This window comes from Crinia signifera, chromosome 3 (genome assembly GCF_055691185.1).
Source record: "Crinia signifera chromosome 3, ASM5569118v1, whole genome shotgun sequence".
NCBI classification, from domain to species: domain Eukaryota; kingdom Metazoa; phylum Chordata; class Amphibia; order Anura; family Myobatrachidae; genus Crinia; species Crinia signifera.
This window is the reverse complement of record NC_139219.1, coordinates 306,354,411-306,379,694: the sequence shown is the minus strand read 5'-3', so window position 1 is coordinate 306,379,694 and position 25,284 is coordinate 306,354,411. Positions and strand designations below refer to the sequence as shown.

Here is a 25,284-nt window from a genome sequence, read left to right as displayed (position 1 = left end):
GTGCAACTGGACCACAGGCAGACGTGATGGTGTGTCAACGGACACGCAGGACTGACGACAGGTACAGCGGACCGACAGCGGGAGTGGAGATGTGGCACGCAGGGCTGGCAGCAGGTGCAACTGGTTGACAGCAGGAGTGGAGATGCATCAACAGGCACGCAGGGCTGGCAGCAGGTGCAGCTGGTTGACAGCAGGAGTGAAGATGTGTCAACAGACACGCGGGGCTGGCAGCAGGTGCAGCTGGTCGACAGCAGGAGTGGAAATGTGTCAACAGACACGCAGAGCTGGCAGCAGGTGCAGTTGGTCGACAGCAGGAGTGGAGATGTGTCAACAGACACGCAGAGCTGGCAGCAGGTGCAGCTGGTCGACAACAGGAGTGAAGATGTGTCAACAGACACGCAGAGCTGGCAGCAGGTGCAGCTGGTCGACAGCAGGAGTGGAAATGTGTCAACAGACACGCAGAGCTGGCAGCAGGTGCAGCTGGTCGACAGCAGGAGTGGAGATGTGTCAACAGACACGCAGGGCTTGAGAGACTGTAGCAAACCTGAAAGAGCTGGAGGCAGAATGCAATTTGCAAAGTCCAGGAAACAGGTGTGACGCTGTAAGGGCTGGGAGCAGAATGCAAATGCAGGTATCCAGGTATCAGGTGTTGAACTGCAGGAAACGAAGACAGGGATCAGGGATATCACAGGGCAAGGACAGGAGCACAGGCTGAAGCTTCCTCCACAGGGATCGACAACAAAGTACTGGCGCTTGTATGCCCCAGAGGGCTCTGCTTTATCCCCCAGTGTAGATCTTGATTGGAGGAGTTGAACTGGAGCTCTGAACCATTGGCTGGCTACAACAACATGGCGGCGGGACTGGAGACAAACAACCTTGGCTGGCTGTCATGCTGGATGCGCGTGCTGCAGGCCCCAGGAAGATGGTCGCGGCCGGGAGACCTAGACGCCGCGCTCCCCGTCCTGCACCCAGACGGATGGCCCGCAGGCCCCACCGCCGGAGATGAACAGGTGAGCGGCGCGTCCTAACAGCGGCCGTGACAGCACCCCCCCCTTTTGAAGTGGACTCTGGACACTTCCATGGTTTTCTTGGATATTGTTGATGAAACTTACGGACCAAAGTGGGAGCATCGACGCGAGCAGCATCCACCCAGGATCGTTCCTCTGGACCGAAGCCTTTCCAGTCTACCAGATATTGGACTTGCCCTGAACGAACTCTTGAGTCCACAATTTTTTTAATTTCAAAAGCAACATCATGATGAGCCTGAGGCTGAGGAGACTTGGGTACTTTATTCTGGAATCGGTTTAATATCAATGGTCTTAATAACGAGATGTGGAATGTATTTGAAATTTTCAAAGAACGAGGCAACTGTAGCTTATAAGCCAAAGGCGAGATCACAGTAGTTACTGTATATGGCCCAATGAATCGAGGTGCAAACTTCATAGACGGGACTTTGAGTCTAATATTTTTGGTGGAGAGCCAAACTCTGTCTCCTACCTTGAGTTTCGGAGCTGCCCGTCTGTGCCGATCAGAGAATTTCTTGTAACGTTGGGAGGCTTTCTCTAACGAAGCATGAACATTCCTCCAGATGCTTGAGAAAAACCGGACAGACGAGTTAACTGCTGGTATGTCAAAAACAGGAAGATTTTGGAATTCTGGAACACGTGGGTTACGGCCATATACAATGAAGAAGGGAGTCTTTTCGGTGGAGGAATGATAAGAGTTGTTATGTGCAAATTCGGCCCAAGGCAGAAGCTCCTTCCAATTGTCTTGCGAGGAGGACAGATACAGACGTAAAAAGGCCTCCAAATCTTGATTTACTCTTTCTGTTTGGCCATTGGATTGCGGATGATAAGATGAGGAAAAGTTCAGCTTTACCTGTAACGCACTACACAACGCTCTCCAAAACTTTGATACAAATTGTACCCCTCTGTCAGATACAATTTCTCTCGGAAGACCATGTAGACGGAATATTTCAGCTATAAATATTTGAGCCAATTTAGGAGCAGACGGAAGGCCCTTTAGTGGAACGAAATGTGCCATCTTGGAGAAACGGTCGATGACGACCCAGATCGTGTTGAACCCTTGTGACAGAGGCAGATCGGTGACAAAGTCCATTGATATGTGTGACCAGGGTGACTCAGGTATGGATAATGGTTGAAGAAGGCCAGCTGGTGCTTGACGAGAAGATTTGTGACGAGAACACTGGGTACAGGAAGCTATGAAGTCAGTGACATCTTCCCTCATGGACGGCCACCAGTATGCTCTCTTAATGAATTCTAAAGTTTTCTTTATACCGCAGTGGCCAGAAAAACGAGAGGAGTGTGCCCACTGTAGCAAAGATGATCTGAGTCCAGTATCCACAAAAGTCTTTCCTCTAGGAATGGATACCACAGTAGTCTTGGCAAACACTGTGGGGCTTAAAACTGGGCTTATGGTACGATCTTCTGCGGAGGACGTGAAAGATCTGGAGAGTGCGTCCGCTTTGCCATTTTGAGACCCAGGACGGAAAGATAACACAAACTCGAATCTCGTTAAGAATAAGGCCCATCGGGCTAATCTGGGGTTCAGACACTGGGCGTTCTGTAAATATAACAAATTTTTGTGGTCCGTGATAACGGATATAGGAAACTTAGCCCCCTCCAACAGGTACCGCCATTCTTCAAAGGCCAATTTAATGGCTAGCAATTCTTGTTCACCAATGGGGTAGTTCATCTCGGCTGGCAAAAACTTCCTGGAGAAGAACCCACATGGGTGTAGGTGGCCGTCCTCGGACTTCTGTGAAAGTACAGCTCCAACCCCAACAGAAGAGGCATCTACCTCCAGGATAAACGGGCGAGAACAATCAGGCTGCAGAAGAATTGGAGCTGAAGTAAATACACTTTTTAATTGTTGAAATGCTGCCACCGCTTCGGGAGACCACCTGGCAGGATTGGCTCCTTTGTGAGTCAACGCTGTGATGGGACAAATGATGGAAGAAAAATTTTTGATGAATTTCCTATAATAATTGGAAAAGCCAATGAAGCGTTGAACCGCCTTTAGGGTATGAGGTTGTGGCCAATCAAGGACTGCTTGCACTTTAGAGGGATCCATGCTTAACCCGGTACCTGAAATGATGTAACCCAGAAAAGGAACTGAAGATTTCTCAAATTCCCATTTCTCCAATTTACAGTATAGCTGGTTGGATCGTAGTCGCTGTAACACCTCCTTCACGTGCTGACGGTGTTCCGGAATATTCTGAGAAAAAATAAGAATGTCATCGAGATAAACAACCACGGAATAATACAGTAAATCACGGAATAATTCATTCATGAATTCTTGGAATACTGCTGGAGCATTGCTGAGACCAAACGGCATAACAAGGTACTCGTAGTGACCGTCTCTAGTATTAAAAGCTGTCTTCCACTCATCGCCTGCTCGGATACGGATAAGATTATAGGCTCCTCTGAGAGCCAATTTAGTGAAGACTTTAGCCCCTTTGATTCGGTCAAACAACTCAGTCACCAAGGGTAACGGGTACTTATTTTTGACTGTAATGTTATTCAGTCCCCTATAATCAATACAGGGCCTCAGACCTCCATCTTTCTTTTTAACGAAAAAGAATCCGGCTCCTGCTGGAGACGTGGAAGGCCGGATGAAGCCTTTTAATAAGTTCTCTTTAATATACTGGGACATGGCTTCCGTCTCTGGCAGAGAGAGTGGATAGGTTCGGCCCTTTGGAGGCATTTTACCTGGAATAAGGTCGATGGGACAGTCCCAGCGCCGATGCGGAGGTAATTTGTCGGCTGAACCTTTACAGAAGACGTCGGAGAAGGCTTGATAGGCTTGAGGAGGAAGATCAGGAGACGTGGGCGAGGTGGACTGGATGCGCACTAATTCGGGAAGGCAGGTATGACGACAGTTCGTACCCCAAGACAGGACCTCCATAGTACCCCAATTGATTTTTGGAGAATGCTGCTGGAGCCAAGGAAACCCCAACACTACAGGATGGTTCGCTTTTGGAATAATGAAAAAAGATAATTCTTCCTGATGCAATGCTCCAACTTGAATCTTGATGGGCAGCGTCCGATGAGTAATGGAGGCTTGAGGAATAAGGCTCCCATCTACGGCAGATAACTGGAGTGGCTGCGAAAGTTTCTGAGAGTCCAGGCCATGATAGGACACAAACTGGGCTGAAATGAAATTGGCGGCTGCCCCAGAGTCCAGTAGAGCAGATACTGCGAGTGACCTGTTGGGTAACACCACCTGTATGGACAGCAAAGAGTCAGACATGATTGGAGAAGTTTCTACTCGTCCTAGATTGGCCTCTCCGCAACCAACTAGGACCGGGAGTTTAACGGACGACGGGTACATTTGGCTAACAGATGACCAGATTCCCCACAATACAAGCATAAATTCTGTCGCCGTCTTCTTTGGCGTTCTTCGGGAGTTAGGCGAGTATGATTGATCTGCATAGGCTCATCAGAAGAATTTGGAGGAGGAGTAGACCCTAGGCGAGGAGAAACGGAAATAGACTTGCCTCGCTCTTGCCGGGATCTCTCTAGCTGACGCTCACGAAAACGAAGGTCCAACCTATTGCAGAGCGATATGACCTCACCCAGCGAGGTAGGAAGATCTCGGGTGGCTAACTCGTCTTTCATGCGTTCAGATAATCCTGCCAAGAAAGTGGAAATTAGAGCCTCCTCATTCCATTTCAGTTCAGATGCCACGGTTTGAAAGTGGATAACATATTGAGAAACGGAGCGGGAGCCTTGACGAATCCGCAGGATTTCTGAAGCGGCAGAGGATACTCGTCCCGGTTCGTCAAAAAATTTTCTGAATTGAGAAATAAAGTCGGAGTACTTGGAGAGCAGAGGATCATTTCTTTCCCAGAGTGGGGAGACCCAGTCCAATGCAGAATCTGATAATAAAGAGACAACGTAAGCCACTTTAACCCGATCAGAAGGAAAGTTCATTGGTTGCAGGGAAAAATGTACTTCACATTGATTGATAAACCCCCGGCAGGTACGAAGGGTACCATTATACTTAGAAGGGGTAGACAATCGTAAAGACGGGGAGACAGTCTGTGACGGGGGATTAGAGGCTTGCCTTTGAGATATGCCTTGGAGTGCTTGAGTCACTTGCTGCTGGGATTCCTCCAGTGCTCGCAGCCGAGCGACCACATTTTGAAAGAACTCCTGGCTGGCGGACGGATCCATTGGGCCAGTACTTACTGTCACGCTAGGGGTACCTTGTGGATCTGTCTGAGGCCTGGAGGTTGGGTGTTTGCGGCTTGAAGGAGACTGGAGAATAGCAGGTTTGATATAACTCTTTATTGTAGCACCAACATAAGAAGGCAAGACCATAAATGAAACTGTAGATCAGAAAGCCCAGCGGGATACCTGGGTAACAACTGAGAGTCCAGAATGATGGGATTGATCCCAGAGTCTCTGTAGCTTACTGGGGAAACAATGACTGACTGGGAGCAAACGGCAATGGGCAATAGGGGACGGAAGTCAGCGACCTCCGATGACTGGCAGTAGACGCCGGTGCCGACAGGCAGGAAGGGATCGCGTCAGCGGGCTGAAGGACTGACAGCAGGTGCAGATGTAGACAGCAGGATGGAGAAGCGTCATCAGGCACTGAAGACTGGCAGTAGGTGCGGAGGCAGACGGCAGGATGGTAAGACGTCAGCAGGCACGGAAGACTGGCAGTAGGTGCGGAGGCAGACAGCAGGATGGTGAGGCGTCCGCAGGCACGGAAGACTGGCAGTAGGTGCAACTGGACCACAGGCAGACGTGATGGTGTGTCAACGGACACGCAGGACTGACGACAGGTACAGCGGACCGACAGCGGGAGTGGAGATGTGGCACGCAGGGCTGGCAGCAGGTGCAACTGGTTGACAGCAGGAGTGGAGATGCATCAACAGGCACGCAGGGCTGGCAGCAGGTGCAGCTGGTCGACAGCAGGAGTGAAGATGTGTCAACAGACACGCGGGGCTGGCAGCAGGTGCAGCTGGTCGACAGCAGGAGTGGAAATGTGTCAACAGACACGCAGAGCTGGCAGCAGGTGCAGTTGGTCGACAGCAGGAGTGGAGATGTGTCAACAGACACGCAGAGCTGGCAGCAGGTGCAGCTGGTCGACAACAGGAGTGAAGATGTGTCAACAGACACGCAGAGCTGGCAGCAGGTGCAGCTGGTCGACAGCAGGAGTGGAAATGTGTCAACAGACACGCAGAGCTGGCAGCAGGTGCAGCTGGTCGACAGCAGGAGTGGAGATGTGTCAACAGACACGCAGGGCTTGAGAGACTGTAGCAAACCTGAAAGAGCTGGAGGCAGAATGCAATTTGCAAAGTCCAGGAAACAGGTGTGACGCTGTAAGGGCTGGGAGCAGAATGCAAATGCAGGTATCCAGGTATCAGGTGTTGAACTGCAGGAAACGAAGACAGGGATCAGGGATATCACAGGGCAAGGACAGGAGCACAGGCTGAAGCTTCCTCCACAGGGATCGACAACAAAGTACTGGCGCTTGTATGCCCCAGAGGGCTCTGCTTTATCCCCCAGGGTAGATCTTGATTGGAGGAGTTGAACTGGAGCTCTGAACCATTGGCTGGCTACAACAACATGGCGGCGCCCGGACTGGAGACAAACAACCTTGGCTGGCTGTCATGCTGGATGCGCGTGCTGCAGGCCCCAGGAAGATGGTCGTGGCCGGGAGACCTAGACGCCGCGCTCCCCGTCCTGCACCCAGACGGATGGCCCGCAGGCCCCGCCGCCGGAGATGAACAGGTGAGCGGCGCGTCCTAACAGCGGCCGTGACAACTACAGGGGAAATGTAATAGGGTGAGATAATCAGAAAGTGAGAGATTTGGTGAGAAATCTCCAGGTTTTTTTTAAGCGGCAATCATTTGCAGTGTAAATGATTGCCGCTTTAAAAAAAATCTGGAGAATCTCTCACTTTCTGATTCTCTCACTCTGTTACATTTCCCCCTATATGTGTGACATTGGGGGAAATTTACTAAAGGAAATTTGTAAAAAAATAGGTGTATTTGTATCCAGAAATACACTTATTTTTGACATTTACTATCCCGAAAATACGGCAATTCGTATTCGTATTGATGTGCTATCACTACGAATACGAATTGCCGTATTTTCGGGATAGTAAATGTAAAAAAGAAGTGTATTTCTGGATACAAATACACCTATTTTTTTTACAAATTTCCTTTAGTAAATTTCCCCTATTATTCAGAGTTTTCGAGCTTAAAATGTTGTGCCGGACTTTTCCTCTCTCAGGAGGACTAGATGTATGAAGCAGTGATAAGGGACTAGAAGTGATCAAGTGCCTGGTCACCGGCCAATCAGCTTCTAACTGTCCCTTTTTAAACCCAGCCTGTAACTTCACAGTCAGGAGCTGATTGGCCGTGATAAGTACCAGGCACTTTATCACTTCTCCTCCCTTATCACTGTTTCATACATCTACCCCTGAGTGTGAGATGTATTAATCAAGAGTGATAAACAACCAGTCAGTCCTAAATGCCATGTCACAGTTTGTGTTTGAAAATTGACAGGTAGGAGATGATTGGCTGGTACATTATCACTCCCCATTTTATCACTTTTGAAGCTTAGTACATCTGGCCTTAACTGAATAAAGTACAGTAGACAGTGCATTTCTGTTACCCGTCTTTACTAATAAATGTATTTATACCATACATTATCGGTCTACCGAGGACCGCCCATGCCTGAATTCCCATAGCACAACTGAATTAATATGCAGCAGAGATAGAGGTACAGATGAAAGTGAGCAATGTGGAATGTTTTATCAACTATGGCTCTAGCCTATTTTTTTCTTCTTCGCATATTTCATTTATATTCATACGTCTTGAATTCATACATATTTTCAGCATGTGCCAGGAATATCATGTACTGCTTCCCTACACGAAACTCCCATAAATATTCCTGAGTGTAGATATCCAACAAATCATTCATAATTCCACAGATAAATTATTTATTATTGTAAAGAAATGTATCAACACAGCTGTTGTTTGTGACACTGTTCTGTAAATCTAACATTTTCAGGCGATTCAGACCTATTTTTGTTTAATCAGGGAAGAAAAATATATTCTGTTGCTTTAAATTCAAGAAACTGAAGGAATATATTACATTTAATACCAAATGTTTTGGACAGTCTTTGACTTCATGCCAACACCCATTCATTGAGGTTTTGTACTACCAAGCAGTTCAAGGTGGAAAATATGGCTCTGAAATTGGCACTGTCCTGCTTTTTAATGTACATGTTACTCTATAGTAGTGACAGGGAAGCACAGGGTAGCATTGTCCACACACATAGTTGCCATTCACACTTACAGTACCTGCTCTTCTAATGTCTGGGAGACTCCTGGGCGTGTCTGGGAAACTCCTGGGTGTGTCTGGGGAAACTCCTGGGTGTGTCTGGGAAACTCCTGGGTGTGTCTAGGAAATTATTAGGCGTGTCTGTGGAAACCCCTGGGTCTCAACATTTGCATTCTGCTCTGCTGGAACCCACCCACTTCCCTAATTAAATCAGAGCTGGGGCTTCATGCTGTGAATCATATTGATTTGCATCATTATGGGCCTGCTCCTTGCTACTGTACATCAAATATCTGCATTGCATAACGATGAGTGGGACCATGATGACTGGAATCACATAGCCGTGCCCCCTGAACTTGCCACTTGGACCTCGCTTCTGAGATCTCCCAGAGCAAAAGTTTGTAAAGTACTGTAGGTAAATAGGGTTTGGGTAAAAACCAGAACTGGACAGTGCCTGTCGATATAGTGTCCCATCAAGGGGGGGGGGGGGGGATGCCTGTGACACCTTTCACCAAGGAGAGGAGGAGGGAGAGTATAAAGCCTCCCTGTATGGTCCAGTGATGTAGTAAAAACCAGAATGGTCCGGACCATATGGGGAGGCTGTAATCTCCCCTTCCCTATGTCCTCGGTGAAAAAGCTGTTACAGACACCCCTCGGGCCGGACACTACAAGCTCCAGATGCAGAGTTTGATGAATGGAGCCTGCTGGTTTGGTATTCTGAGTCTGGTCTTGTTCCCGTTTTTACTTAGTCCTAGGTAAATATGGTATAACCCATACCAATCTGTCATTTGTGGATAACATGTGTGCTTTAAGGAAAGCACTACAGTATCTTCAAATTATGGGGGAAATGTACTAACAGCCGAATGGCTACAATTAGGCATATTAGTAGCCATTTGTTGTAGTCATTACTGGACGTAAATTCATATTTCTGAATTTTCAAAGACCAGTATATTGCCATTCATTATCTTTTGAGAGGCGTATTTCTATTCCTATTCAGGAATAGGAATACATATGCCATAGAAGAATACGAATAGGAATCACCATTCATTTGAATGGTGAGTCCAAAATTAATAACATGTAACATACGACCGGTATTTGTCCCGAAAATTGGCTGGAAAATGCTCCTCATTTTCCAGCCGTATTTGGCAGAAGCGTGCACGGCTCAGTCAGATCCATAAAGGCTTTTAAGTGCAAAAATAAATAAATAAATAATTTAAAAATCCCTCCTGCCTGGCAATTACCAGCCCCAGGCACAATGAGCCTGGTCGTGGTTTTAGAAATTCAGGAGTCAAAAAGAATGGGTTTCCCCATTATTTCTGAAACCAGCACCAGGCTCAATGGGCAGTCCTGGATCCCAAAATATGGGGGACAAAATGACTAGGGATCCCCCGTGTTTTGAGAACAAGCACCAGGCCTCAAACAGCCAGCAGGGTAATGCCACAGCTGGGGAAACTATTTACACTAGTTCCCCCGGCCAAAGCATTATCCCCAGACTGTTCAGCCCAGACAGGGAACCTGGGGGAGTGGGGACCCCCACAATAAAGGGGGGTCTTCCCTCCTGGATACCCCCTACCCAGGCTGTCCACGGCGCCACAGGGTGGTGGGCACCGGGCTTATATTAAAGTGTAAAAATGAGAACAAATTGTGAACTATTGTGTTATGTGTTAGAACTGCAACTCCCAGGAAGCCTACACCACATGCTGGGACTTAAAAAAACCATGCGGTCAATTAAAATACTTGTAGTTCTTCCACAGAACAAGTAGTTAAGAAAAATAAAACTTTAATACACTCTACATTCATTCAAACCCTATTTTTAACTATGGCTTCCCACAATGGTCCGACCCCTTCTCCAGTAGAAATACAAGTGCAGGTAGGAAATTATGCTTACGAGGTGTCGGGCGAATATCAGGTCCGCTTCATTCTGTAGGAAACAAACCATTAATGGAGTGAAGCGGAGAATGTTTGTTTCCATTCTCAGCTCCTCCCCCAAACCAGGCGGGAACACTGCCCTGGGGTACTGAGGCCAGCCCCGGGCTTCAGTATGGACAGGGGGTACCCTGGAAGGGGGACCACTATATTCGGGGGTTCCCCACTCCCCAGGTTCCTTGCCTCCGCTGAACAGTTTAATGCTTTGGCCGGGGGAACTAGTTAAATAGTTTCCCCCGGCTGTGGCTGTTTGGGCCCGGTGCTGGTTTTCAAAATAAGGAGGACCCCTACTAATTTTTTCCCCCATATTTTAGGAAACAGGACCAGCCTAGTTAAACTAGGCTGGTCCTAGGACAGCCCCGGGCTTCAGTATGGGCAGGGGGTACCCTGGAAGGGGGACCACTATATTCGGGGGTTCCCCACTCCCCAGGTTCCTTGCCTCCGCTGAACAGTTTAATGCTTTGGCCAGGGGAACTAGTTAAATAGTTTCCCCCGGCTGTGGCTGTTTGGGCCCGGTGCTGGTTTTCAAAATAAGGAGGACCCCTACTAATTTTGTCCCCCATATTTTAGCAAACAGGACCAGCCCTTGAGTCTGGAGCTGGTTTTAGAAATTTTGGGGATCCCCATCTTGTTTGGACTTTGAATTTCTAGAACCAGGACCGGTTCTTTGAGCCCGGAGCTGGTTCTAGCTGTGGGGGGGACCCCATGCTGTTTTAAAAAAAATATTTATATTTTCTTTTTTTATACAGTGAAGCCTGCATGGATCTGACTTACGAATCCCGTAAATACGGCAGATTAGTAAATTTTGCTCTATTTACAAGTCATATTTTCCCGGAAATAAGGCCCATGCCGGTCGTATCCATTCGTATCCGGCATCGGCCACATTCGTATATATCTTAGTAAATTTCACATGTATACGCACACACAGACATTCTGGGTGACATTTAATGGGATGAAATATTACGACTTTTGCCATTTTTAGTAAAAAAAGTCTAAATTTGCATGTTTTCCTGAAATCGCCAATTTAATAGGATGCGAATTGCGGAAAAATCGCACTTTTTGCCACGAATATCACACATTCTGACCTGTCGATTTTTAAACACACTTCAATTTAAATATAGTTTATCAGAAAAAAAAAAACAGTTTATTTAAAATGGGTTCTGTCTGATGGAAACATCACAATAACATGAGCAATGTTCCCTCTAATTTTACGAAGGCTGTGTGCGGCTAAAGATTTTGGCTGTGCAACTTTGGAATGAAATTTACATTTTGATGCGTCACTTATATATAACTGGAAAATTACGTTCAGCATTTGTGTTAACTTTACTTCAAAATGATATTAAACATTTAAACATTCAAAACACAGCACACAATGTAGTTAATGGGTGAAACATACATTAATTGAGTCCACAATTTCAAAAAGGGACCAGTGCTGCTTTGTGCGCTCAGTTGTAATGTCTGTGCGCACGCTCGTCAAGGTGTGTGCGCGCGCACGTGCGCACAGCTTAGAGGGAACACTGAACATGAGTGGATCAATCAGTCAGTTAGCAGAAAAAGAACCACACGGTCTCCTGCAGGGAGACAGCCAGGGAGTGTCTGACAATGACTGACACATCAGCCTGCTCAGCACAGCTACTTTCATTACTCACCAGCAGTAAATGACACAATCTTGTCAGGGTGAAATCTCTGTTCTCCAGCAGTGACTCCACGGGATCTCTTCTATCCGTACTCCTGAAAGTATCAGCAAGATGTACATAATAAGCTGAGCTTCAATATTTAATACTAGTCTTAAGGCCCGTCTGACAGACGGGTGAGAGTTTATGCTTTTGCAATTCTCAAAAGTGAAAATGTTTGTCATTTAAGGGACCCTTACAGGCCTTTAACCCCTTCGGTGGTATGGCCGGAAATGTCTCGGACTGAGCCGCGCTGCAGTAGCGGGCTCTCCAGAGAAATTTCCATGCATGGCATGCCACTGTAAAGAAAGGGTGCGCCAGTGGTGTTTCCAGCGATGAACCACTGGTGCATCACCATCCCCCTCTGTTGAGGATCCTCACCCCCATTGCCGATCCTCCCCGTCACCGCCCCCATTGCCGTCACTGTTGACTGGATACCATTCAGCTTAAGAAGAAAGAGTGTGTGTGGGTGTAGGGAGGGGGATGTCGTTGGGATGTCGTTGGATGGAAGAAATGAAGAAGGAATTGGTAAGCAAAGATACAGTATATTGTGGCTGGTCACTATTAGTTTGTGTATTTGCACTATAATAATTACAATTATTCATGTACACATTGGCATTTCTATAATGGGTGCATGGTGTACAGTGCACACAAGGCCCTGTATCCACCCTGATCCCAGATAAATGTACTGACCCCCTCCAAAGTACCACGGCTGCCAACGCTACAGAAGAAACAACTGGGAAAATGGACCTGTTGTCCCATAAAATTCTATAGAACTGTGATCTGCCCCATATGCTTTAAGTTTGGAAAGATAAACAAAATACAGCTTTGGCGAAATGTAATAGGGTGCGATTTTTTAGAACAAGCCAGAAATCACTTGCGATTTCTGGTGATTTTTTAGTAACGGGAATTTTCCTTTTTTCTCTAACGTCCTATGGGATACTGGGGTTCAATACTATGGGGGATAGAGATCCTCCGCAGGAGAGACAGGCACATAAGATCTTTCAGTGTGGGTGTACTGGCTCCTCCCTCTATCTCCCCCTCCACTAGTCAGTTTAGAAAAATGTGCCTCAGGAGAGGCTGCACTTCTGGAAGGCTCCAGAGGATTTTTCTTTTTATTTAGTTTGTTATTTTGGGGGGCTGCTTGTGGACTAAGCAGCAGTCCTGCTTCGGGGGAAGGGTCAGTCACCAGCCTCTTAAGGTGCAGAGCTGACCCTGCTGCAGGATCACAGTCCTGAGTGGGGCTTGTCACCGCCAGCATTGCGCTGCAGCGAGCAAGCCCCCAGCCGCCGCACACCCCTGGCATAAGTCTGAAGACATTGGTGGTGAGTACTAGCTGGGGGGCTCCTAAGGGAGGCACCCTGGCTTGTTGTGCGGCAATATGGCAGCTGTTAGTAGCAGGGCCCTCACGAAGGGACCGCGCGAAACCTTCTGCTACACTGGCATGTTGGGATAGCCACTGGAGCACCAGGGCTAGTTATGCGATTGTTTTAACAAAAAAGCACCTTAATGCCAGTATAAAAAACACTGTAAGTGCCAGCTCCGTTCAAGGGGGTGGGGCTTAGCTCAGAGCGGGACCAGGCTCTGCTGGGCGCGCTTTTAACACTGCTTCCTGCTTCTCCTGCATCTGAGGTTGCCATTAAAACAGCTCCTCGACGGTGTGGTGGATCCTGGATTCTTTTGCCGGCAGAGACAGCAAGTTATAGCGCTATTTAATGCTTGCATTGCGTTGCCTAGCATATTTGTATAGCACTGTGTTTATATGTAATATAGATCACTGTGTCTTATATACTAAATCAGCTCTCACATCAGTGAGCTAAGGTTAGAGGGTGCACTGGTTCCCAAGTAGCTCTGATTCCTACCACACTGGCTAGTTAAGCTCTGTTCAATATACTGCGGAACTTGTGTATTATCACGGCGCCCCCGATATTATTTGCGCAATGTTTTTATCGCATCGCATGCCATGCACCCGATGGCATGCGATGCGATGCGATTTTAACCCCCTATTCGATTACAAATTGTATAAGCACCCTAATGGGTGCTTACAATGTTAAATGCACCCCCACACCACCCCCCACTATAAACGTGAACCCGAAGCGTGGCGAGTGCAGCAAGCGCGCGAGGGGCGGCGGTACACATCCTACGACCTTTTCATACCCCCACTATCCACGTCGGCGTGGAGTTGATCATCTAAAGTGTGGCGAGGGGACGCGTATACCTGTGAAGTTATGCGCGTCCCCTTGCGGGGCTTGCTGCGCTCGCCGCGCTTCGGGTTCACATTTATAGTGGGGGGTGGCGTGGGGGTGCATTTAACATTGTAACCACCCATTAGGGTGCTTATACAATTTTTTATCGCATCCCATTGCATTGTATGGCATTGTATGCCATATACAATGTCATACAATTTTAAAATTGTATGACATTGTACAACATTGTGCGATGTCGCATCGCATACCATCGCATGCCTTATGGTATGCGATGCGATGGGCGCCGTGATAATACACAAGTACCCATACTGCGTAAAGCCTTCACACATAGACTCAGCATTACACACTGTAGATACATATAAAATAGTGTGAGTGAGTGTGTGTTGTGTGGCAGCGTGAACACAGACTTCAATATGGTTAAGAAATTGACCTGCATGGTGTGCAGCACCAAGTTTATTACAGCGTCACAATCGCAAGTTACCTGTGAGCCATGTATGTCGCCACAACCCAGTGGTGTTACCCCTCAGGTCAGTGGTGTGCCCCCACAACTCTGTGGTGCGTCATAGAGTGAAAGCCAGGAGCCCGCTTAGGCCAGCAGCATTAAGACACTCTTGGATTCCGTCTCTTCCCAGCTGGCTGCTAATACTCAGCAGACACAGAGGGTACAGTGAGATTTATCCATTTTATCTGCTAGGGTTGATATCCTCACCCCTTCCCCCAACCAGTCCAGCCAGCCTCAGAAAAGGCCTTTTACAGCCCTTGCCCCTGATACGGATGAGGATGATATCCTGGAAGATGGGGAGGAGGAACAGGATCAGGAGCCTGTCCAGGAACAAGAGGAACCCACTGAGGGGGACTCCTTCTTTATGACGCAGAAGAAGCAATCTGTGTATTTTCCGGAACAAGCGGAATTAGAAAGTGTTTTTAAAGCCACTTGGAAGAATCCTGAAAAGAGGTTCCAGTTGACAAAGCGGTTTGCTAACGCATATCCTTTCAACCCTGCAGGTAGGAAACTGTGGGAGGAGCCTCCTAGTCCCGGGTGTATCCACTCTTAAGGACGGAGCTGACAGGAGACTTGAAGCCACACTCAAGTCCATGTATACGGCAAGTGGGGCTGCCCAACGCCCTGTACTGGCCAGTTGTTGGATGGCTAAGTCCATTTATACTTGGTCCTCTCAAATCCAGGAGGGTTTGCTGGGGGACATGTCGGTGGCGCAGTTGGGTGAAAAGCTGCGACACATTCAGGACACAGCAAGGGTTCTCTGTAATGCACAGAAGGAATTAGGTGCAATAAATGCCCGTAGTTCAGCTATGGCTGTGTCGGCACGTAGGGCCCTGTGGCTGCGACAGTGGGTAGCAGATGTGGACTCAAAATTCAGCGTAGAATGTATTCCCTTCTCAGGAGAAAGACTTTTTGGGAGTGAGCTGGATGAGTGGATTTCCAAGGCCATGGCAGGAAAGACCACGTTCCTTCCATCAGCCCCACTTGTGCCAAAGCGTCCAATCCTGTCTACTACCCAGTAGTCCTTTCGCGGGTCTAGGTTACGCTCCAGGGCCAGGGGTGCATCCAATGCCAACAAAGGCACGAGAGGTAAGTTCAGAAAGGCTAACCCCTCGTGTAATCAGGACCAAGCTGCCATGGCCGCTGCCTCCAAGCCGTCGGCATGACGGGGTCTCCCCACCATGGGATATTCTCGAGGTGGGAGGTCGACTGTCACACTTCAGCCAAGTGTGGGATGCCTCATGCCTAGATTCCTGGGCCAGCAGTCTTATTTCACAAGGCTACAGGCTGGAGTTTGCCAGGCCCCCTCCCCGAAGGTACTTCAGATCGGCCTTTCCCGCCTCTGCGGAGGATCAGAAACTTCTCTTGGGGGCAATTCAAGGATTGCCCCAGTCAAAAGTAATTCTGCTGGTTTCACAACAGGAACATGGTCAGGGTTACTATTTAAACCTCTTCCTGGTACCAAAACCGGATGGGTCGTTGAGGCCTATTCTGAACCTGAAATCCTTGAACCGATATCTATGGGTGTTCAAGTTCAGAATGGAGTCGCTCCATTCAGTCATTGCTAGTCTGGAACAAGGGGAGTTCCTAGCCTCCATAGACGTCAAAGACGCCTATCTTCACATCCCCATTTGGCCCCCACACCAAATGTTTCTACAATTTGAGCTGGGGAACAACCATTATCAGTTCCAGGCTTTACCTTCGGCTTGTCCACGGCTCCGTACATATTTACAAAGTTTATTGGGGAAATTATGTCCCTTCTCAGACTGCAAAGGGTGAATGTTATTCCGTACCTCTACGACCTGCTAATCAAGGCAGGATAAGCAGAGGCCTTGAGCAGTGCAATCCAAGTGGCCAAGAGGATTCTCTCAGACCATGGGTGGATTTTAAATCTGAAGAACTCATCCTTGGTCCCAAGCCAGAGAATGCTGTTCCTCGGCATGATCTTGGACACAGCAGAGCAAAGAGTGTTCCTTCCAGTGGAGAAGGTAGCTGCACTTCAGCAGTTAGTGGTGGAAGTGTTAGCGAATCCTCAGGTATTGGTCCATCTCTGCCTAAGACTATTGGGCAAAATGGTGGCCTCGTTCCATGGGACCTGGATGTGGTTTGAACCATTGGATCAGGCTGATTTAAGGTATCTTACATGGAAGATCTGTGGTCCTGATGGCCTTGGCTTCGGCCAGAAGGGTGTCCGTACTTGGAGCCCTCTCTTGCAAGAGCCCTTACCTGGTTTTTCATGGGGATCGGGCAGAGCTGCAGACTAGGCCACATTTCCTACCAAAGGTTGTGTCGGCATTTCACCTAAATCAACCAATTGTGGTCCCATCCAGCTTGGCTCATCCAGAGATTCCTTCTTCTTTGGATGTTGTTCATGCCCTCATGGTATGAGTAAGTATGTTAGACGAAGCTCTCGGTTTCGAAAGACGGATAGTCTGTTTGTACTCTATGATGCACAGAAAAAGGGTTCTCCAGCATCAGACTATTGCCCGTTGGATACGCACTACTATCCAACATTCATATGGAATGGCTGGATTAACGCTTCCATCATCGTTGAAGGCTCATTCAACAAGTTCGGTTGGGACTTCCTGGGTGGCTGCACGAGGAGTCTCAGCCCTAGAGCTTTGCAGAGCTGCAACTTGGTCAGGGCAACATACATTTGTAAAGTTCTACAAATTTGACGCCCTGGTCAGGGAGGATTCCCAGTTTGGGCAAGCAGTGTTACAGCAGTCTCCACACATACCCGCCCGTTCTGGTAGCTTTGAAACCTCCCCATAGTATTGAACCCCAGTATCCCATAGGACGACTAGAGAAAATAGGATTTTAGATACCTACTGGTAAATCCTTTTCTCGTAGTCCATATGGGATACTGGGCGCCCACATCGGTGCGGTTTTCTGCTGCAAAAGGTTATCACTTAGATATCCTGTGTTTTAGCTTGTTGCCTTGTTACACGAGTGACATTTTCATCTATAGGTGACATCAAAGTTTTATTGTTCACCTATTTTGTTGTTTTTGGTTACGGTGTGCTGGTATGAATCTCACCACATTTACTTATTCACTTAACCTCCTCACATAATTCGCTCTCCTTCGGCACAGTTTTTCATTAACTGATTAGTGGAGGGGGAGATAGAGGGAGGAGCCAGTACACCCACACTGAAAGATCTTATGTGCCTGTCTCTCCTGTGGAGGATCGCTATCCCTTATAGTATTGAACCCTAGTATCCATATGGACTACAAGAAAAAGTATTTACCGGTAGGTATCTAAAATCCAATTTTTTTAGTAAATGTGCGATTTTTAGTAACGGGAATGTGCAGTTTTTGGTAATATTTGAAAAACACAGCGTCCCCCCAGCATAACCAGTCCTGGGCTCCTTGTCCTGGCTCTTGGACCAGTGCTGGTTCCAAAAAAATAAGAGGGACAAAAAGGATAGGGATCCTCCGTATTTTAGAATCAACACCGGGCTCCAACAGCCAGTGGTGGAATGCCACAGCTGGGGGACACTTTTCATGCAAGGTCCCCCGGCCTTCATATTCTCAGTGTGACTGGTCATCCCTGGATTGGGTCCCTAGGGGAGTGGAGACACCCCCAATAAAGGCTTCACCAGGCTTCATCTATTCAGCGCTGAAGCCTTTATTTAGATGGTCTGATTTGATGATCCGCAGCGCCCAATTAAACATAAACAATTAAGCAAGACAGTGACTTACAGTTCAATACAATAGAGGACAAGTACAGGGCACATAACCATAGCTGTATCAGCGTGGCAGAAAAACACCAAATCTATTGCCATCAAAGATAGTATAAGTAAGAGAAGGAAATGCACACGGGGGGAAGAGGGTCCTGCTCGTGAGAGCTTACATTCTAAAGAGCATACTCTCCTGGGGTCAGCATCCTGATTCTTTCAGGGTTCCAGTGCAGGTCTTCTGAAAGCAGGCATCTGGAGTGCCGTGATGCTGACCGCATCCTTATACTGTACACCTATTAAGTACACCCTTCAGCTAATTCGTTTATGTAGTTTCCCATATGATAAAGAGACATAGTATGTAACTGGTTTGTATCAATTACTACATTTTTGTTTTGTTTGCTACACGATTGCCTTTATTTTTCCTCTTGTAAGCGAACAATGAGCTAATTCCTTTAGACTTTCTCACTTATTACCATGAATGTCTGGGTGGCATTTGTGCAGTATCAGCACCAGCTGCAGATATTTCTATAACAATGAAGTCCAAATCATACATCAAAGATCATTACAGATTGTTTAGCTGAGTTGTAGCATTTTCTGTATGTGAAACGCGTGCCACCTGCCCCAGATTTCCCTTACTGACGAGCGTGTTTGCAAGGAGAGAAATATAAGAATTTATAGGTTTGCAATTTACTACAATAAAGAAAACGTCTGCTATAAATTATATTTATTAGCGCAATGTTCCTGCTCTCCATGGAGTCAGAGACACTTTGATGTAATTTACTGCTTATTTATAATTTGAATGTAGCCTCTAGTGTGTACAGGCTCTTAGGTTGTTGGCAAGTTTCTGTTGGTGTCCCTATTGCATTATATGCGCATTAAGTGGTTTAGTCTGCGACTGAGAACATCCACTTGACAGAAACCTGATAAAGAGGAAAAATGTTAAAGTCAAATAAATAGAATGTATCAGATTATTTAATTGTATGCAACATACTTGACAAGAGTCCTAAACTGGATACACACTGGAGGTCATTCTGGTTGGCTCACTAAAGCAGCGGTACTTTGCTGCTTAGCAAGCCTTCTAATGCCGCCCGCCGGGCCTGCGAATCCCGCCACTTTGCGAATGGATGTTTTGCATAAACAATAATTCGCAAGGTAGCATGTGAGGCCAAAATCATTCGATGGTTGCCGACCATCGAATGATTCTACCCTGCTCGCAAATCTGTCAGATTTAAGACATGCGGCGTCCGGATCCGAGACCGGGGTGGGCGGCTGATGTCGCAGGACGTCAGCCACCCGCCCTGGTCTCGGACACCGCTAATCTTAAATCTGGCAGATTTGCAAGCAGGGTAGAAATCATTCGATGGTCAGCGGCCCACCCCCGGAAGGCAGGTGCTTGCCTGCATTTGCGAGCGCCCCTTGCCAGCCTCCATCCCGCCACCCTACCCCCCTGTTCAAGCGCCACATAGACTATGCAAGTCTCCGAAGGGGCCCACACAGAAGCCCTGCAAATGCGCATAAGCAAATATGCGCATGCACAGTGCTTCAACGTTGGTCCCCGGTGCGAACACTCCGGGGACCGAAGCGAATAGAATGAGGGCCACTGTCCGATCTGCATGAACCATATCATTGTGCATATCGTTCAGTGTGTACCCATTATATCGTTAACGCTGCAGATCATTAATGATAACCCCGATTGGCTGAACATGCAGTCCGATCTGACGATATCTTCAGTGACTGCATGTTCCGTGCTATTCCTGGTGATGCCACTGAATTATATTGTTCTGTGTTTACTCACAGGTCATTCAATTTTGTGGCAACACAAGTGTGTACAGATCATTACTTTCACTCAAGTAGATATAACAACAGATTCCAAAGTTTATGGTAACATGTTACTGTATGTCTTACAGGAGATGTTGCAAAACCATTGTCATGGACACCGGCCTTTTGGTCAAATAATAATAGAGAAACGAGTATGACTTTACGGACTGAGAGAGGTAAGAGTTACTCCGGGTACAAACCTTTTACTTTTTACTCTCGGTGTGACGTAACTCCCAAATTGTCGTGAAAGGGAGTGTCCATAATCTTCATAATTTTGTGTACAATTATCAGTTGTGTACATCATCAGATGGAAATATTATGTCTCTGTACTAATTATTTGTGCCACATGCCGCTGCGGGTGGTCAGGCGGCAGCGAGTCATGGCGGCGTGGGATGGCGGCTCTGAGGGGAAGCTGGAGGCTTCTCTCCAGGAGTCTGCCTGAGTGATGGATGGCACGGGAGGCTGGTGCCGCCATCTAGGAAAAGGGCAAAACAGTCATAGGTAAGGGTCTTTCCCTCCTCTTTTGACCAGTTGGCCAATGGCAGCTAACCCCTTGCTATAATGGGGATCTGCCTAGGCCATTCTGGGTCAGTATACACCTTGGGAAGGTCCTGACTTCTGTTAGTACCTATGCACACTGTGTCCTGTCAGTCAGTTGTCCTTGCTGGCCTCTGACCTCATCGCAGCCTTTTTCATGGACTCACCGGATCCTTACAGTATTCTCCGGTTCCTGATTCAGTTCCAGCTTGCCAGTTACCAACTCTATAGTTCCAAATTCTTTCAGTTCTCACCTTGGATCCAATTGTCTTTTCTTCAGCATCATTCTTTCTCCGGACACAAACTCAATTCTTTCCCAGCTGCCTTCAACCTCTTTTCCATGGTTCCAATTGTGAAAGGTAAAGTGTGCCTGGTACACCGGTAGCACTTATCCCGAATGATGACTAGTGGAGAGAGCCATGCGAGGGTACATGTTACAGTACACTAATTTGGGGACCACATAATGAAATGTACAAATTGGCACCTAAAACCAAGAAACGTGGCCCTTTCCTTGTGTTGACCTTTTGCACGTGTTGATCTTTTGTCTATGATGACTTGTACATGTTGACCATTTGGTGTCGATCTGTTTGACTGTCTACGTTAATAAGTTTTGACCGTTACTATTTAAACTTCAATCAAAGCAGGTGGTCCTGACACACCCCTGCCCTGACTGGCACAGATTGAAGGTGCGCCTCAATGTTCCTGTTTCTGAAAATTGTTCTGCGAATGCATCGCGCTTTGCCATGCAAACACAATTCTGCAATGGGCATTTTTTTCTTTCTGCCTTTGCTTTAAGTTTTAATCAACTTAGCGATCCATGCTGAATCAGTCACCAATATAATAGCAGCCATGAGAAGGACGTCATAGCAGCCCACTACAGCCCGCAACTTAAAGCTGAGAGATAGTGGGCCAGAAATAATACCGACGGCGACTGCATGGGATGCTGCCTGCACTCAAACGTATTTTAAAGGGGCAATTATTTACAAAGCATGAATCCCTAGAGACCTGGGTAGCCTCTATAGAACAATGTACACATTAGGCTGGCTCAGATGTACCCCTGCACAGGATCAGCATCAAACATTGGCTTCAATGGCTGTACTAGGGAAGGTGGGGAGGGCATTAGGAACAGGGGAATGGGGACTGCTTTAGGCCACCCCCCATGCTCTGCTTTGCCTGGGCAGTGCAGGGCAGTTCTAGATAACTCAGATAATTAACCTATTAATGATGGTGCAGTGATGTGATTCCATAGGTCATATTACCACATACTGTCCCCATCTGCACAAGCCGAAAAGTAATCTAATGACTGACACCTTAGCTGCAGACAGGCTGCGGTTAAAACTGGGCTATTACACACCAGTGGGGTGCTGAGGAGCCAAGTCTGCAGTGCTGCGTATGTTTTTTTTAATGTGGGGGCCAATGTCATATTTTTTCCATGGGGGGGGCTTTCAAGATTTTGCTACGGAGCACACAAAGTTCTAGGTTATGTTTCTCGGCATGACAATTATGCAGTGTACTCAGATTAAGTGACACAGCAGTCCAGACTATGGTGCTGATTCTGATACTCCAGTCCTTTCACATCACAAAGCCGAGTCAGACCTGGTATCGCGATCCTGGGTCCGACCTTGTTTCAGCTCTTTAACATTAAACCTGGGTTGCCCATTTTACAGAGGGAGACTAGGTCTTAACCCTTCTTATAACTTGTGTCAAATTAGTGAGTTGGTCCACCCCGAGTTATGGTGCTTTCACACTGCACCTTGACCCTTGTCCATACAGTACGTCACCAACCCGGCGGGTCCGAGGTGCAATCTGAAGGGGGTACAAGTTAGAGCCAATGTAGAATGCAGTTTTTTTTCACTGTGCATACATCTATGTTGAGTCGCAGTAGCAAATTTCTTGAGAATGTATTGGGCTTCCCTGGGCAGTGACAGGGAGGTGGCTAAACAGCCGCACGGTGATAGTCTGTTTCTCGGGTGTCTCTCTGTATTGGTTGATAACTCAGACATATATTAGTTCACAGTGAAGCCCAAACCCTGACAGAGAAACTACACCTAGTATGGGGCTACTGCAAGGTACGACTGATGGTTGCATCTAAAGATGAGATGCTCAAAGTGGACATATCAGTCCTTGCACAATCAGACGCAGAGAACGGCTTGTAGCGGCATTTGCTTACAGTCAGAGACCAGACTCCGCTGCGTGCACCTCAGAACCATCTTGAATATTTCTGTACCATTAAGAGCTTGTCATTGTTTTAGAAACCGTTGATAATTGCAGACATCTCCCATTCAGTTCCCCAGGAGTGACACATCAGAATTGCCTGAAGTCATGCTTTGCTTTTGACTTCTTATAAAAATAAACAAATCATTATTCCCCCAGGGGTCATGTGTCTGTCAAATTGAAGCCTGTTGCTCTAAAACAATGCGCGGCTTTGTTGTTTATCTATTACGTTATGCAAATCAGGATATCAGCACCGAGGTGTGAGTCTTACATTTTCCCTGCACATAATGATAAGATATTTTATCTTCTCCCCAGAAGTGACATTCTCTCACGGGATTAGAAGAGTGACACCACTCAAGACACGGACTGGTCCTCTCAGGATCGGCCTGTCAAGGAAAGCAAAGATTAAACAGCTTCATCCTTATCTCCGATAGAGATTCAAAATTCCTAAAAGTGCATAAGATTATAACCACTGGGATACATTGATGGCATCGAACTGGATAAAATAACCAAATACTGCTGAAAATCCGTTTTGTTTTCGTTCCATACATTTGGTGTTATTAAGGTTTTTACAGTATTTGTATGTTTGTATTTTAATGCTTTATGTTATGTTTTAAAATGTTTCATGGTTTTAAACATTATACTGCAGAACAACTTCTCCAGCTCACATTTACCATCTACTGTATTGGGGGGATAGATACAGTACGCCATTGTGCTAGCTTGTATTCTGGGCATGTTACTGTAATAAATCTTTATTGAAGGGGATTAATGATACAAAGAATATAGAACAACCTGCTTGTTGTCTTTAAGCGGACACTCAGGCTTTGTGCTAAGATTGGATGTACCAAAGAATACACAGAAAAGTAATAATGGCCATAAGAGTATAATGTGCTAAAAGTGAGATTAAAATTGACTTAACCATTTGCCTTTATTTATGCATGCAATAAACAGGCCTGGCCAACTTACAGCACTTACTGTAATTCATAAATGTGAGAGAGTAGGTTATCAGTGAATGACAAAAGACAAAACACATTGATATATAAAATATATTTGTCTACGTTTACTACATTTCCATAGTTTTTGGAAGTCTATACAAATATAACATCAAAGGTCTTGTGATCTCGTGTAAACCAGAATTTACCCGCTCTTTAGAGGATACCTTTTCATGCAATGCTAGTGATCAAGCATTTTCCCATTTCAGGACATTGCACGTTGCCTAGGTAGTGCCCCAATTGCTAGAACCACAATACTACTTATACACTGGAACTTGTTGTGGAGGACTCCTGATCGTGTCAATCATTGTCATATTCTTGAGTCATTGAGCATTTAGTAATGAGTCCAGCATAAATACTGTATGACGTGTAATGAAGGGGGTCATACAAACTTTTGCCAATGCTTTATTGCTTGAAATGGTTGATAACCAACTTAACATCTTAAGAAAACTCTATATTATTAATATAAAAAAGAACAAAATAATTTATAGGCTCATTAAACCTAGTGTAGTTTTGTTTGATTTTTGCCTTGATTTGGTATCCGGAAGGTTGGTCAATAATAGCTAGGTCTATTGGTCAATATGGTCAAAAGGTCAATATGAGCAAATGTCTTGATCTTTTGCTTTCCGTCGTCCTTTGACATGTTGAACTCTTGATGTTGATATATATTATTGTCGACCTAGACATTCCTAGACATTTGGCCTTTTAACTTTTGATTTGTTATATAAATATATAAATGTATAAATTACATATACTCTACAAAGTATATGACCACATATATGGGAGTAATCTTTGATCTATAATACCAAGTTGTTCAAATATGGCTGGTGTTCATGGTAAAGCAACTGAGATGTTTACTGTCTTACAAAGATTCAAATAAATGTTTTACTTGCTTCATTATTTGTATAAACCATGTTTGTTACACCACCCATAATCTGGCACCCTTGGTTCCGGCGCTGTGCTCGATTTTCCTGGTATCTGTGACAGGGGTATCAGCAACACCCACAGCAGACCCCCAAGCAGCCTTATCCTACCCTGCAATCAGCCTCCTACAGCACGTCTCCCCTGCACAGTCCGATACCCCCCCTGCATCCCAACGCCCCCTCCTGCAGAATAACTAATCTCTCCTGCCGCCTCTCTAAGCACTCCAGCAGGCTAACTCACACTGGGATCCTCACATTTCCCCGCATCTAATCTGCCTGGATTAAAAGAGGTCTTGGACCATAAACTCAAGTGTTTCATGAATGTTATGTTTGTATTATGGCATTATTATATTAACTTTAAAAGAGATTAATTTTAGGCATAATCACAGGCAATCTGGTTATATGAAACTAAGTCAGCTGTTTACTGGGCTGATCCGGCAGTTTGATCAAAGGGGTCTCTTCTGGTTCTATTGCAGCCTGTTAGTGC

General features: G+C 46.4%; 1 protein-coding gene across 1 annotated transcript in view; it reads left to right on the top strand.

Annotated features, from left to right (window-relative positions):
- Positions 1 to 24,771, top strand: part of RAD51AP2 (RAD51 associated protein 2) — a 180,620-nt gene extending 155,849 nt beyond the window's left edge. The window contains exons 3-4 of the mRNA XM_083178575.1: positions 20,221 to 20,307; positions 23,198 to 24,771. Coding sequence (XP_083034701.1) covers positions 20,221 to 20,307; positions 23,198 to 23,316 — 206 coding nt within the window. The 3' untranslated portion in view covers positions 23,317 to 24,771. The remainder of the gene's footprint in view (positions 1 to 20,220; positions 20,308 to 23,197) is intronic.
- Positions 24,772 to 25,284: the final 513 nt, after the last annotated feature.